The 15,017-nt window shown below is 32.6% G+C and overlaps 1 protein-coding gene across 2 annotated transcripts; it reads left to right on the top strand.

Annotated features, from left to right (window-relative positions):
• The first annotated feature begins 561 nt into the window (after positions 1 to 561).
• On the top strand, positions 562 to 14,531 carry LOC115878410 (protein cramped). 2 transcript variants are annotated; one of them, XR_004049518.1, is made up of 15 exons: positions 562 to 966; positions 1,246 to 1,443; positions 1,492 to 1,696; positions 1,749 to 1,949; positions 2,008 to 2,236; positions 2,307 to 2,498; positions 2,552 to 2,726; positions 2,786 to 2,947; positions 3,013 to 3,214; positions 3,281 to 3,408; positions 3,826 to 4,006; positions 9,537 to 9,652; positions 9,707 to 9,880; positions 13,790 to 14,251; positions 14,339 to 14,531. XR_004049518.1 is itself a non-coding variant. In XM_030894923.1 (14 exons), the coding sequence occupies exons 1-14, from the start codon at positions 775 to 777 to the stop codon at positions 14,057 to 14,059; spliced, it is 2,625 nt and encodes an 874-aa protein (XP_030750783.1). In that variant the 5' UTR covers positions 562 to 774; the 3' UTR covers positions 14,060 to 14,531. The 2 variants fall into 2 exon arrangements, 1 of the variants encoding a protein (XP_030750783.1); XM_030894923.1 differs by having other exon boundaries at positions 13,790 to 14,531.
• The last annotated feature ends 486 nt before the right edge of the window (positions 14,532 to 15,017 follow it).

Raw genomic sequence — 15,017 nt, 5'->3', positions numbered from 1 at the left:
AAATTTCCGACATAAAACTCAGCTCGCCTGTAGATATAATAAATATCTTAAAACACCTCAGAGTCATCTAAATGTTTTGGTTAAAATAGTTACTAGTTAGTAAAAGAAATTTTTATTAAATAAATCTGGTATTTTATTTTATACATTCTCCACAAAAATTATATTTAATTTTGAATAAAATTTTAAAATAAAGACTATTTGCGCTACTAGTGCCACCTATACAAAAAGTGTAAGAAACAAATAAGAGATATATAGAAACCTTACTTAGAGGGCACTCGACGTCAACGATTAATATAATCGAAATCTTACGTTCTAAAATGTTGTAATATTTTTTGTAATATGAATTGCTCTAACATAATATAGTGATTTTAATATATTAAAAAATTATCAATTTTCAATTTAAAAGCACACTGTCTTTATAATATCCAGTAATTCAACAACTTATTTTAACATTAATTATTAAAAATTTATACTTACTCCTCTCATCGTTAGATGGCGCATAAATCATCATCCTGACAAGTAGTTCAAATGTTCAATTTTCAGTAAAAATAATCCAAATACAAATCGTAAATCCTACAAAAGTTCTAGAAAACAATTAAAGTAGTGTATAAAATTTTCTATTTTCTAAAGTGTTTTAAATTTTCAGATGCTGGTGGGTGACGATTCTTTAATTCGGAATCATAATGGTGTGGTTTTCATAAGGAATTAAGCGAAATTTTATCAAAATAAGGTAATTTTGTCCTGGGAATACGCGATCAAGTCTACCATTTTAGAATGGATGTTGATTCTCCTATTGAGGAAAATTCTAAGAAAATTTGCGATAATTTGACAAACAGTCTTCCGGAAGGGCCGCTCCTAGGTTCTATAACAACTAATGCCTTAGATAAAGATGATAAAGGAATGCAAATCAGATCCAGTGCTAGAGTTTTTAAGAAAATGAAGCTGGAGCAAGAACTTGATAAAAAGGTACATTTCTTTAATATTTTATAACTGAAAAGGGCATTATATGGTTTACCTTTCTTGTGTAAAAATTATATATTAACGCTTTGAATGTCCTACACACATATTATATATTGTATTTGACAATGTTAAATAGTTTGTTAAATGTTTAAATATGTATGCATTCATTTTTATATAATTATATTACATCTGTTGACACTATTCTTTTTGCTTTAGTATAAAAGAGATACAATATATTAAGGTACAATTGATACACAAATGATTATTTTTATTTATTCCAAATAGAATGATGAAAAATCTACATTAGACTGCCCATCCGGTTGCATAAGTGGTGAAGCAAGTGTTGCTGTTCTTTCTCCAAATGCAGAGCCGTCCCATTCAAATAGTTCCCCTGTTGAAAAACCACCTGATCCTGAAATTAAAGGACCTCAAATCAGATCTAGTACCAGGGTCATCAAAAAAACCAAGCTAGATTCTACCATTGTAAGTCACAATAAATTAGTTCTTGAAGTATTTCATAATTTAATTTAGGTGAGTGACACAAAGCCTAAGAAAGATGAGGTAAAAGCTGATATCAAGAAAATAGTAAGAACTAATTGGAGTTATGAAGATAAATTAATGTTTTTTGAGGCTGTGAATGAATATGGCAAAGATTTTGAGAACATCCTTCAATATATTAATACCAAACTCAAAAAGAGAGGTGCTACAGATGAGCAAATTAAGACAAAAGATCATGGTAATAAAACATAGACTTCTTACTACATAAATATATTATATTTATATTCTAGTAAGACAGTTCTACAACAGAACATTTCATGAAGTCTCAAAACATGTGAAATTTTCTGATAGCGTTAAAAAGGTTGTTCAGGAACTGTATGGCATTATAAATTATGGAGAGCTTCATAAAAAATTGGGATCTATTAGTGACAAGGCCTGTCTGAAATTAACTGAACTTATTTATAGAGGGGCCACAGTAATTAGGTCAAAGGGTAGGAATATTTAATTTTAATTCATATTATTATAATACTCTACAATAAATTTTATTAGGAAAAACCATCAGAATAAAGTCTCCAATGTGTAGAGCTTTAATAAAAATCAGCCAGTTGGATGAAAATTATGAAGATGTAAAACTACCAAACAGAGTCATAGTGGAATTAAGGCCTAAAGATATGACATCCTTTGTAAGAATTCAATCTATGGCACAAAATCCAAGACTTAAAACTACATTGCCTTTACAAAAAAGGCTAAATGCATTAATTCAATGTTTAAGTAAAAGGTAAAAAAGGAGTTTTATATCTTTATCAGTTTTGAATAGTTTAGATTTTTTTTTAACTAACTTTCATTAGGTGGAAAACCAGAGATGTAATAGAATATGAAAAATCAATTGTATCATCAAATCCAGTTACAAATGACTGTGTACCATCCCAGCAAGAAATTGTAGACAATTTAGCATTGTTATCACCAGCATTAAGGTTAAGTCCTCCACCTGAATCTAAAATTGATTTGCCACTGATTAATTTAAGTGATTATTTAACAAGGTTCGAAGTACCACCTTTTATTAAATAATCCACTTAAAGAAATTATCTTTCAGACAAACTATATGTTTAACAGCATACGAAAGACGTATTGGTTTGGATACATTTAGTGAGATTAAAATTATGTCCAAGAAGAAAAAGCAGAAAGTAGAGACAGAACAAAAAATAGATGTTCCATTACAGGATGTCAAGCCTGATTTTAAGTGTGAAATAAAAAATGAAGAGACTGAAGTAAACAGAGAGTGTTATATTTTAGAAAAAAAAACTAATTTTTAATTTGTATATTTTAGGCAAATAGTTGTAATGAAGCTGATCCAGATGTGACTTTGGCTGATGTGGTTGATGATGCTATAACTAGTATTGTTTTGTTGCAACAAAGACTAGATAGACAAACTTCTGAAACTAGTGAAACTGATGAGCCTACCAAATCTGAACTAAAAGAAGAAATTAAGGTAAGTATTTGTAGAACAGATCCAAATTAAGTAAAGTTTTTTTTTTATTTTTTCTTTTTTTTTAGAGTGAATTGAAATCAGAAGTTATAAATAAAGAACAGCAAGAAAAAATTGAAAATATAAGAAAAGGGTGGACTGAAAAAAACAGTTGTAGTCTTACAATAGGAGAATTATACCTAATGTATGGATCTGATTCGACCTTAGTTTTGGAATACAGTTGGGATACTGAGGCAAAAACAGCAACAGAAAAACCAGTTACGTCTGAAGGTAGTATAATATACATAATTTTTGGATAGCAAAAGTTAATGTTTTCTTTTTAATTTTAATTACTAGAACACTTTCTTGATAAATGGAAGGAAACATATCAAGAAACCTTAGAAAATAAGAAGAAAAATTTAACAACAGCTTTAACAAAACTGCTCTCTATAGTAAAGCTACAACATAGGAACAATGTTATGAAAGTAAGATATTTTAAAAACATAGTAAAAGTAGACAAACTGTCCAGGAAATGAATATTATGATTGTTGTGATGGTTATAAGGAAATACTGTTGTAATTTTTTGGTTTTATTCTCTCAAAGTCATATTTTTTATCTGAACAGAGCATAATGAATTTATACAAATATAAACATTTTAAAACCCTGTTAAACATGTACAACCAGGGCAAACAATAAAAATTGCTATAAAACTTAAAAATGCATGTTTAGTTTAAAATTAAAAAAAAAATGTTTTTTCAACTCTATATAAAATGGTATACATATCTAAGTGCAACAACTTGATAGTTGACTTAAATTTATGAATGGCGTGTTGTGTCTTCCCTTTAGTTAGATGTCTCTGGGCATAACTATATACTCTATATTTCTAAATTCCATTTTTGTAGTGCCAATGTGGTCACATATGCGATGGAAGAATGGTCATCAAAAATGGGCCAACTGGCAGTTTTTCAAGGGGAAAAAGAGGATCTATTCTCGAAACTAACATTCCAGAGAATTTGTTGCCGTCAAAAAGCCAAAACACAGGGTTTGCCAGTAAACCAGTATACGTCCAACCTAAGGACAGAAGTAAGTAAACATAATGTCAAGTATGTATTCTGCAGGAACTTATTAATTAATCAAAAGCTACAATTCACAACTTAAATAATACAACCAAGAACGACTATCTACTAATCGTCGTTAATCTAAATGTCAATCGTCGATCGATATTTCGGGACTTCATTCTGTATAATTATCCACGCACACCCTGTATAATATATGTAAAAATATATTTTCTTATGCATCTGCAGCAGGACCACTAGGGTGCACCAAAAAAATATATTTTTTTTTCTTTTTAGTTACCTACCGTGAAAATATCGTTCAGGATAATGAAAAAAAAAGTTCTGGTAAAGTTTGAGCTTTTAATATTAATACCGTATGATCGAAAAAAAACGGCGTCCAGTTGGCTTGGAAATGACGATCAATGACATTTCCAATATAATTTTACATATAAAATGACAACGATCTTCATTTCATAGCCATCGCTGACGCCGTTTTTATTCGATCATACGGTATTAAGAGGTGCCTCATCGTTATTTTCTATTTCCCATTTAAATAACATAGGGAAACAAATTCTTTTTTTTTTTAATTCTATTACGTTCTAACAAATCAGCGTATTGTTAAAATCAATACATATTGTAGTAAATTGAATGGTCTTCAAAAAAGGTCTAATATGAGTTTTCATTTAATCAACTTGTTTGAAAGTTATTGAAGGTTAGAGTTCAACTTCAAATCGTATATGATACCACAGATTATAAATTTATCGTCACTTATGGCCTCTAAAATTGTGCACAGCGCCTGACCGGCTCAGATATTACGCTGTTTAAACGCGAGTTTATTTTTGCGCACAGGAAATTTTACTCGTTTGCTCATAGTCATAAAAAACAATTTTCGTACCACAAATTAGGGACAAGATTTTTATCTGTATACATATAGTATACCTAATCTGTGATGATACCTTCCACAATTTTTTATATTTTATCACGAAATAATGTCTAAAACTATCAAAGTTTTCTTTATTTAAATATCTTATAAAAGATCCGAACTTCAAAATAAAAAAAGTTTCCATATCTAAAGTGGCCCTTGAGTTACCGCGTGTTATGTGTTAAAAAGTTGAGTTTTTAAATTATCGCGATTACTGACGTTTTCTCGTTATAAAAAAATGGACACCCTAACGATATCCTTATGATTCCATTTCAGATGCTCAGAAACGTATCTAATAATTTTATCTAGTTATCTTTTCGAAAAAAAGTCTTTTAAAAATAAGCGGTTTGCGATCGTGATGTTACTTTACTTGATGGGGAAAGGCGTACCGGAGAAATGTGGCAACGCCGCAACAGCACACCGTCGCATTTCTCCCACTCCGACTTAATAAGATCCCTATGCGATTTACTTCCACACATGGAAAAATATCGACCCAAAAGTAAGAGTTGCCAGCTCGGTTTGTCTCGCTTTTATTTCTTTCTCTAATGCAAAAAGTGCAAAAATCTCCAAATCACTTTTTCGAAATTTCGCAAACATATTTACAGCTTTTACGGACGCAAATACAGACCACCAAATACAGGCACTACAAGAAACAACAGAAACGTGGTCGAATCTCGGTCCTGACGCGGCCCGGACATGTGTGTCTCGACCTTAATTCAAATATAATTTGATATTTGAGGCATCAAGTTGCAAAACCCGTATTATCCCACAAAGGTTGTTTCGAAATAATAAGCAAAAACTGTTTTAGCACATGTTTGAAGCTTTTTTCTCTAAGGCTCTCGACTGTGTAAATCATACTATCTTAATTAACAAATTGCAATACCATGGATTGCCGCTCGAATGGCTTAAGTCATATCTTGGCAACAGAAGGCAGCTTGTGAGGATTGATACGTCTATGTCTTCTTGTAAGCCTATAGAATGTGGTGTCCCTCAGGGTTCAGTACTTGGCCCTATTTTGTTTCTGGTGTTTATCAACGACATTGCAATTCTAGACATTAGCGGTAAAATCTGCCTCTTTGCGGACGATACTAGTTTCACTTGGAGCGGCCCATATGTTACGGCACTATATAATACTATATCCAGTGACTTACGCACCATTAAATCTTGGTGCGATTCTAATCTCCTATGTCTCAACCTTTCAAAAACTAAAGTTTTGTCATATAAAAGTACTATATAACCTTTTGTACTTAATAACACCACTATTGACGTCGTGGACTCTGTGAAATTCTTAGGACTTGTTGTAGACAACTCGTTAAAATGGGACTTGCACATCGAAGCTTTATCAAAGAAACTAAGATTAACTTATCAAGCAACAACTAACTTAACTTATCAACCTCTAGAATGGTCCTTTTTGAGTCGCATCTTTGTTATGCCCTTCCTTTCTGGGGTACTTGCTGCGCGACAAGGTTTGATCGTGGCTAACGTCATATTCAAGGCCTGACTGTTTTGACAGTTCTACCGAAGTGGTCCAAAATTAGTAGTCGTAAACAAACCAATTGTTTTCATTAGTTTCGCAACAAATCTGTGTTTTTTACGCGTTTCTATGCTAATAAAATTATACTAAATAATTTTGAGTGAATAGTTAACTATCTAGATCCGATTCATAACATCGTACCTGCGAAAAAAAACATACTTTCGGTAAAAATTATAGTAACACCGGCGATGCGTGTGTGTCTGTGTGTCCGGGCTAGGAAAAAGTTCGGGAATTTATATAAAAACATAATTAACAGCGTTAGTGTTAGTGTATAGTGTTAAACCAACGTAAGTGACGTGTATTTTTATGTAAAACAGTTTTCGTTTCTTTATTTTTACTTTGTGAAATAAAAAATTCCGCGACATTGTTCTGTGCCTGTGCCTTGTAGCAGCAATTATAATAAGTCCTCAGGATCTGTCTACATTCTCTTTCCCAACAATAGTAACTGTAACTAGGTCACGTCCAAAACCTACAGAACATGCTGTGCCTACAGTTTTTCCAAATCAACCCTTTTATGGACCCTCTGTGCATGTTCCCATAAAGAAAAAACGTCCCGATGAAAGAAAACAAGATTTGGAAATTCAGGATGAAATAAATATTGAAAAGTATTATTATTATTATGAAATGGCAATATATTTTAAAGAAATTAAATGAATTTGTACTTTATTTCAGTATTTTATATAAAAAAATGATATCTTTATCTTTTTATTTACGATTTATGGAGATGGTTACTTGATGAACATCGAACTACAAATTACTTAATGTTAATAGTTAATTCTATCTGATATCCACATTTTTTAAATATGTTAGGCAAATTTTTACAGTTATTTTTAATTAAACTTTAAAATGTATTCTGCCGTTATCATATACAATACATTTTCTTAACTTGTCGATAAACGTATAGTTTTCAAATTTTTTTATATTTGGAAACTTTTTATCACAGGTATATTATTACTAGTTGCTAAATACTCGCTAACGCAATTTTAGGACACGTTTTTTATTATCTAGATTTTATTTTGTTCATCTTATGCTGTAGTTTATTTCATATGAATATTCGTGCTTTAGATCTAAATTTTAATGCTATTCAATTACTTTAACGCGATAAAAAGTTAATGTTATTTTTTAATACCTTTCTGTATAATATTTTTCATATTTATCTGGCAAAACTATCAATAAATACTATTATTTATGCAAAACCTATATGCAGTACCATATGGCACAATACAAAAATCGGACTAGTGCGGTGACGTCACAAATCGATGTCTCTGGTCTGTTTGTCATGTTGGTCATGGTTTCATCGTCTTTTCAAACGTCAAAAGAGAGCAGTTCGATATTTATTGGGACTGAACAGTAGAACTCCCTGCCAGAATTTCTTTAAAAATTTCCAAATACTAACTCTTCCTTATTCATTTTTGAATCCGTCTGCTTAATCCGCAAGCATATATCTGCTATTCCGGAAAGGCCATCTCACAACTATCCACTTAGGAATGCAATGGAACACGATCTTTATCTGCCAACCCCGAGCTCAGAACTAGTTAAAGGCTCAATACTGTACAATGCCAAAAAAATGTACAATCATCTGCCTTTGAATATCAAAAGTCACTTTCATTCTTTCCCGCATTTCGCAAAGCTCTGAAATCATACTTACTGGAGAGAGCCCTATATACGGGGTAAACTACTTTTTACGGTAGACGAATTTTGAATTTTAAAATTCTTCACACACTGGTTAAAGGTCTAGTATATAATATTTAATATTTTTTATAACTCTTACATGATTTTATCCATTTACAATTTTAATTTTGTAAAATTTTATTGATACGCCTGTATTCTGCAATGTCCATGTATGTTTTATTTGTAATTTTAATGACGTAAATTTTTTTGAATTGATTTGTATTGTATGATATTTTTTATTATTTGTATATTTTTTTTGTGCTTTTGTTTGTTTTGTAAATGCTTTGTCGATGAAGCTATTTTGGCTTTTTGTACAATAAAGCGTTGTTTATTATTATTATTATTATTAATTTAGAAAAAACGTGTCCATTGAATGGAATCATTGTTTTGTATCTGATTTTTCTAGAAATAAAAATGAATACCTATTTAATTTTTAAACAAAAAACAAAAATAATTCGGATAAGGCGGGTTTTGTTGCTGTATGATGCTTATTGGCTATGAAATGAAGAACGCTGTCATTTTATATGTAAATTTTTATGCGAAATGTCATTGATCGTCATTTCGTAGCCAACCGGATCCCGTTTTTTTTTTGATCATATGGTATTTGCATCCTAACTTGATTCATTAAATATACTATTTTATTAAAATTAAGTAAAGTTTGGAAAAGATGTCAGTAGTAATATTATACTTGTGTAAAAAAACTTATTAAAAAAAGCGGAATTTGTAACAATAATGACAATAAAAAGCAAATATAAGTGGATAAGACGGGATTTTGCTGCAGTAACGTAATTTGTAGTGAATTTTATATTGAAATAGGCGACTTTTACTGCAGTTTGGGGTTATGTTTAAGCGGCCCATACATTATCAAACAAATTGCGCAACACAGGCTGTTGCGCATCGAGTTGCCAATGTATGATAACCTTTGATGCGTTGCGCAATCGTTTGATAAGTTTCAAGGATATTTGAATTCTTTTGTGCAACAGGCGTTTGCGCAGCGCGTTGTGTAGTGTATGTGTGTGTTGCGCTTCGTTGTGCAACGTTTTAGTTCTTTTAGTTCTTTCATCCAAATTCTTTCTTTTCTTTTTCATTTTTTGGTATCATTGACATCATGAATGATGGCTTGATTGTTTCTCAAACAATGCACAACTTTTAATAAAAAGTTTGATCAAAATTTTACTAAGTGTATGGGTGAGGCAGTTGTGCAACGGAACGTTTGTTGCGCAACTTGTTTGATAATGTATGGACCCCTAAATCAGTTGTGCAACGCAACGTTGCGCATCGCTTTGTTGCGCAATTTGTTTGATAATGTATGGGCCGCTTTATGTAGATTTCACGGTCCCACTATTAATATATGTCATTAGGCCATTTTTTTAAAAAATCGATAAAGCGGGTTTTGCAGCTTGACGGCTCATTTATTTATTCGTTTTCCAGCTCAACAAACACCGACCATGAAACAGCAACTAGATTCGATACAGAAATTAAAACCGATATTCTGTAATCGTAAAGGCAGGCGGTTCAGATCAAAACAGGTTGTAGTTGAGAGAAAGGTAATGCCTTAACTCGATTTCTTTAAAAGTATGTTAATGCCGTATTACTTTCAGCTACCACTTTTGCCAAATAATCTGAGCGGGCATCAAATAGTCAGGATGAACATTATATCACAACAGCCTTCGCCTGCAGCAGCGACTACAGAATCTCAAATCAGCATTCAAGATGATCTCCAGATTCAGAAAGTGATCGATAATCCGGAAGATGAGAATAGTGTCATATCCACGGTAAGACTGTTTTGTAACTGTGTCTGTTCAACCAGAGTAAGTGGATCGACGAGTAGCGACAGAAACCGTCGGCTCTTGATGTGGTGGGACCAAATTTTCTTTCTCCCTCTTTTGACGTGTTTGACAGATAGACTACTTATTTAACTGGTCAACTTATGAAGTGGTCCTAGAAACATGGTATACACTGCTCATAATTTGAAGTGGAATTAATTATAAAGTTTTATACATATTTTTTTGTTTTGTTTAATCCCTATTTCTAAATTTGAATGTGTAAAATATCTTACAGCTAATAAATAATTAAAAAAGTGATTCGTTGCTTGAGGCATACTTGAATAGAGTATATAGAGATATCTGATAAATGGCAACAGTGGCAACTTCGCTTCTTCATATGACAGATAACCTACTTATTTCGCGCAGCCGCAAAGAAAATTGAAAATCGGACAGTGGCTACTCGTCGGTTTACTTACTCTGGTTCGACCCTTTGAATAGAAAGATTAAGAAAGGAGCATATCAAAAATCTTAACTTGCGTTCACACCGGCTGCGCCGTGCCGCGCAATTCTTTTTTTTAACATATACTTTTGTGCGCGTTAAAAAAAATACACTTCAAAAGTACATGTTAAAAAAATGTTTTGCGCAGCGCGGCGCGGAGCACCGCAGCCGGTGTGAGCACACCGTTAGAAAAAATGTCTATACCTATGTGGCGGATTCATCTCTCCAAAAAAATTCTATATGGGTATTTCGCCACTGCAAGAAAATCTACAAAATAAAATAGTTATTTTTTAGAAACACTGCTGCGTTAACCCAACGGATACTAATTGTCAGCAGTTAGGTTTACTGATATACAAATTTGCCTAACAAACAAAAAAAATTCTTAACGTTTCGGAAAGTTTATCTCTTTCCGTCGTTTGAAGCAAAAAATACAAAGAATAACGAAAAAACTATTTAAAATATTTAAATGTAACTATTCGAAAACACTTTATTTTTTTTAAATTATGTCAAAAATATTAGATCGACCGCGCCGGGGTCCTAGAATGGTCGACTTAAATTCCGGTTTATCAGTGTCTTTCCAATTTTATTCAAAACGTGTAAAAATATGATGTAGGGTAGACTCAATAATTTGTTTTATTTTACGTCGTCAATAAATGTTGGTGGTTATTAAAATTGTTGTAAAAATATACAATTATTCTAATAAAAATAAATAAGTTATAATAATTATTTATTAACACAAACATCCGATACGCTACTGAAGCAGTTAAGTCAAATTAACCTATCTAAATTCTTTGACAAGTAGTAAATAAAAGCAAAAATGCAAGAAAAATAATTAGTTAATTTTAAGTGAATTTCATAAATGATCGGTTTACTACACGTATGTATATCATACAGTAACTTACTAACGAAAAAGTTATTCCGTTATTTCCCTCGATTTTTGACCGAGATCTACCGCACGCTACACAACCACTGTTAATTTAAGTTCCGCTACAATTCCTTCTCGATTTACTACCTTTAAAGAATCAGTAGTAGAATAAATAACATAAGCTCACTAAAGAGTGACAAATCCACAAAATTTCAAATCAAATTCAAATGTGTCAAATGAATCGTCAAACAGAACTAGGACCCTTCAAACCCTAGGACCCTTTATCCCATACCCATACCCATAGATAAAGGAAACAAATTTAGATTGGAATGCTCGTCTTGCCGACAAAACTTAATTGTTTTGGAGTGCATACGTTGTACACGGGACCTGGCGCTGCTATAGCGGTTGCTAAGAACAATCGTAAACAAGAACAGAAATAATTTTCTCTTATCAAAGAATTATAAAAAAACTTTCAAAATCTCATTGAAAAAATACCGAAAAGTGTTTATAAAAGCGCCCATTTTCAAAGTAGTTATTGCTATCTTGTGTTTAATTTAAATTTTATTAACTCAAATTCGTAATAATTGGGAAAAAGTGGTATTATAAATTTAAAAAGCTGTGTGAACTGTGAACTGCAAAAACCATCATGGATCGTGGCATAACGTCGGTTTCCAATGTTTCATAGATATTTCATACATGTCGTTATATAAAATAAAGTTTCTTTTATACAACACACTGTATTTTATTTAAAAAATTAAAAGAAAATAATAAATTTGAATAAACAATATTGGGCGACATAAAAATAGCGCCAAACAATATTTACATTTTCCTTAAGGGGACTTTCCAATCTACTCCAACTTGTTGTCAATATGTGCTCAACGCCTATCCAGAAAACGATTCGCACGGCAAGGAGAATGCCAAAATCTATTGCTTAGCGTTTTGCTGAACGATGACGGCTATTTTCGCTTGCCACTTTGAAAGCGAAGTAACGTTTTTATGTCGAAGTACCAGAATTCGGGCCCAGGTGCAGGTACGTCATTCTTGATCCTGAACCGACATTTAACGTTCAAAAAAATCTCGCAAAAGACCGGCTCACTAAAGTGATTATAGGCATGACGTTTCAAAACTGGAATATCAGTCCCGAAATGGAGCATGCCAAGAAAATCTTGACAGGGCCATCCAAACGCAGAACAGTCCGGCGGGTCTCCTAAAACCCTTAAAGGCCGGCAGGAATAGTGAACGTTTGCACACTGCAGTATACACGGGCCACTGCAGCCTGTGATCACGTTATATGTACCTGCCCCATTGGGAGCAGGGCCAGTTTGAGTTGTTTGACAAAGCCATGCTATACTTATCAGACCTTGGGATATATATATACTTATCAGACCTTGGGATATCACTCTAGGATATAGTAACCTATATTAGAACGTTACTAATTACTAAATGTAAGACAAGTTAATGTTAGTTCGAGAACGGTTAGAAGAAGATTAAAGGAAGTGGCTTTAAAGCTAAGACAACCTGCCAAAGTTCCACGTCTTCTCCAAAATCACAAAACTCGTCGATTGCAATTTGCCAGAACACATATTCAGTGGAATATTGAGGACTGGAAAAAAGTTCTATTCACTGATGAGAGTAGAATACAATTATAGAAGCCAGATGGGCGAAATCATGTCTATAGAAGTGTCGGGGAACGATTCAGAAGCTGCAACCTTAGACAAACTGTTAGTTCTGGAGGTGGCGGTATAATGGTTTGGGGAGGCATTCATTGGGAGGGGCGCACCGAACTCATAGAAATTATTGGACGAATGACCAGGTATTGGTATATTGAAAATATCCTGCAAGATCATGTTTTGCCATATGTAGGCCTCATTGGATACGACAGATCCCTATTTATGCACGATAATGCTGGACCACATGCAGCTGGTATAGTGACTAATTATCTTGATGTAGTCCAGATTCAAAGATTAGATTGGCCACCATATAGCCCAGACTTAAATCCCATTGAGCATTTGTGAGATGAGCTAAAACGTCGCATACGACGAAGAAATCCTGTTCCAAATACACTAGAAGAGCTTCGATATGCGATCAAACACGAGTGGAATGCAATTCCTCAAGAATATATTCAAACTTTAATTAGTAGCATGCCGAGAAGGATGCAAGCAGTAATTAGAGCTCGAGGTGGGAATACTCGTTATTAACTATTCCCTATTTTTCCATTCAAAAGTCGTAAAAATATAATCAACATTTACTTACTTACTTCTGAAGCATTTAAATTGAAACTAAGTATCCTTCATTTTCATAAATTTAACATTATTTTTTTACGATTTACTGTCAATAATAATTTAATATTCCTTATTTAAAATGTGTAAAATACATTGTTCTTTCTTGTTTGTTGCATGTTATTCATTATTTAGTAACATTAAAATTTATATTCATGAAAAAAATTTGAAAATTTAAAATATTCGATAATTTTGTCCATGAGTGTAGAATACTGAATATAAATCAATAAATAAATATGTATCGCCATAGTTGTCAATCTTTTTTACCATTTTAGGTACCCTCGAGCCCATCAAGGCTTCTAAAGGAAGGCGAAAGTGAATGGATCAACGCGGAAGTGGCCGATTATTCTCTAAGCAGCCTTTTAGGGCACTTGGAGAGCCCGATAAAGAATCCCATAACGACATCTATGGCCGCTAACCTACCTTCGGATTTGTCCAACGAAGTCGATGCACAGCTGCATTCTTTATTGACGGAAAACAGCGTTGATTTTGCTGCTAATTTTGCTGATTTAGCGGCCAGCGTTGTTAACGATAAGAAGTATTAATCGTACTTTTTTTTGGTACAATTTTATATTCTTAACACACCAGTAGTAACTTCTACTTTGTCGATAGGATATAAAAATATAAGCTCGTAGCATTTATAGATAGTGGAACATGAAGTAGGTGTCCTCATATAGCTCTTCCTCCACAATATAGTACTCATAGAATAAGGAGTTAAAAATCAGTCTTTCTGTAAGGTAGGTTGTTATTTTGTATTTTAGTTTCCAAAAACTTGTGATTTAAATTTTTATTTTTTTACTACTCCACGACTTAAATATTTTTAGTTCTTTTCAATTCCACATTGATCATTTTACACACACAGTTGTCATCGCCGTCATTTAGTTGGGAGAATGTCATCGATCGGCATTCCCAAGCCAATTGCCGCCGTTTTATTTTCCATCATAATGTACTTAATATTTTATCCTTTTAATAGGTTTTTGATGTTTTGAAAATTATACTTGCCTCGTAACCTTCATATTGTAAAGGTCTTGGTAAAAAAAACAGTCAACTGGCATCTAAAAAATTTGAATTTGTATTTTGGACTCTCTTGAAAATTTGTCTTCCGGTATATTAGAAATAATTAAAAATATGCCAAGTATAATGTATAAATATTCTAATTTGATTAGGAGTTGATTAGGTGGGTTCATACTTTGTGTCCTAACTTTATCCTGCTTAACATTAACACTAAGAAATTAACCTTAAGAACTTAAGGAAATGTCATACTTCTACTTCCTACTTGTGTTAAGAATATTCTAGTATGAAATATATATGTTTTGAACTAACCTAACTTCACAAATATTTTTAGATTTTTGAATAATTGAGACACTAATTTTTACTTTAATAATTTCTAGACCAAAAAATAAATATTTATTAACATTGGGCGCCTTCAGAGAACACAGCCGCTGACATTCAGCATTTCGCCGACCCTTTATTTATGACATTTCACGGTATTCCCTAAACGGC

Source organism: Sitophilus oryzae, unplaced genomic scaffold, assembly GCF_002938485.1.
Source record: "Sitophilus oryzae breed Bouriz unplaced genomic scaffold, Soryzae_2.0 scaffold_1508_pilon_pilon, whole genome shotgun sequence".
NCBI classification, from domain to species: Eukaryota; Metazoa; Arthropoda; class Insecta; order Coleoptera; family Curculionidae; genus Sitophilus; species Sitophilus oryzae.
The sequence above is the reverse complement of the archived record's forward strand: the minus strand, read 5'-3'. Positions and strand labels throughout refer to the sequence as shown.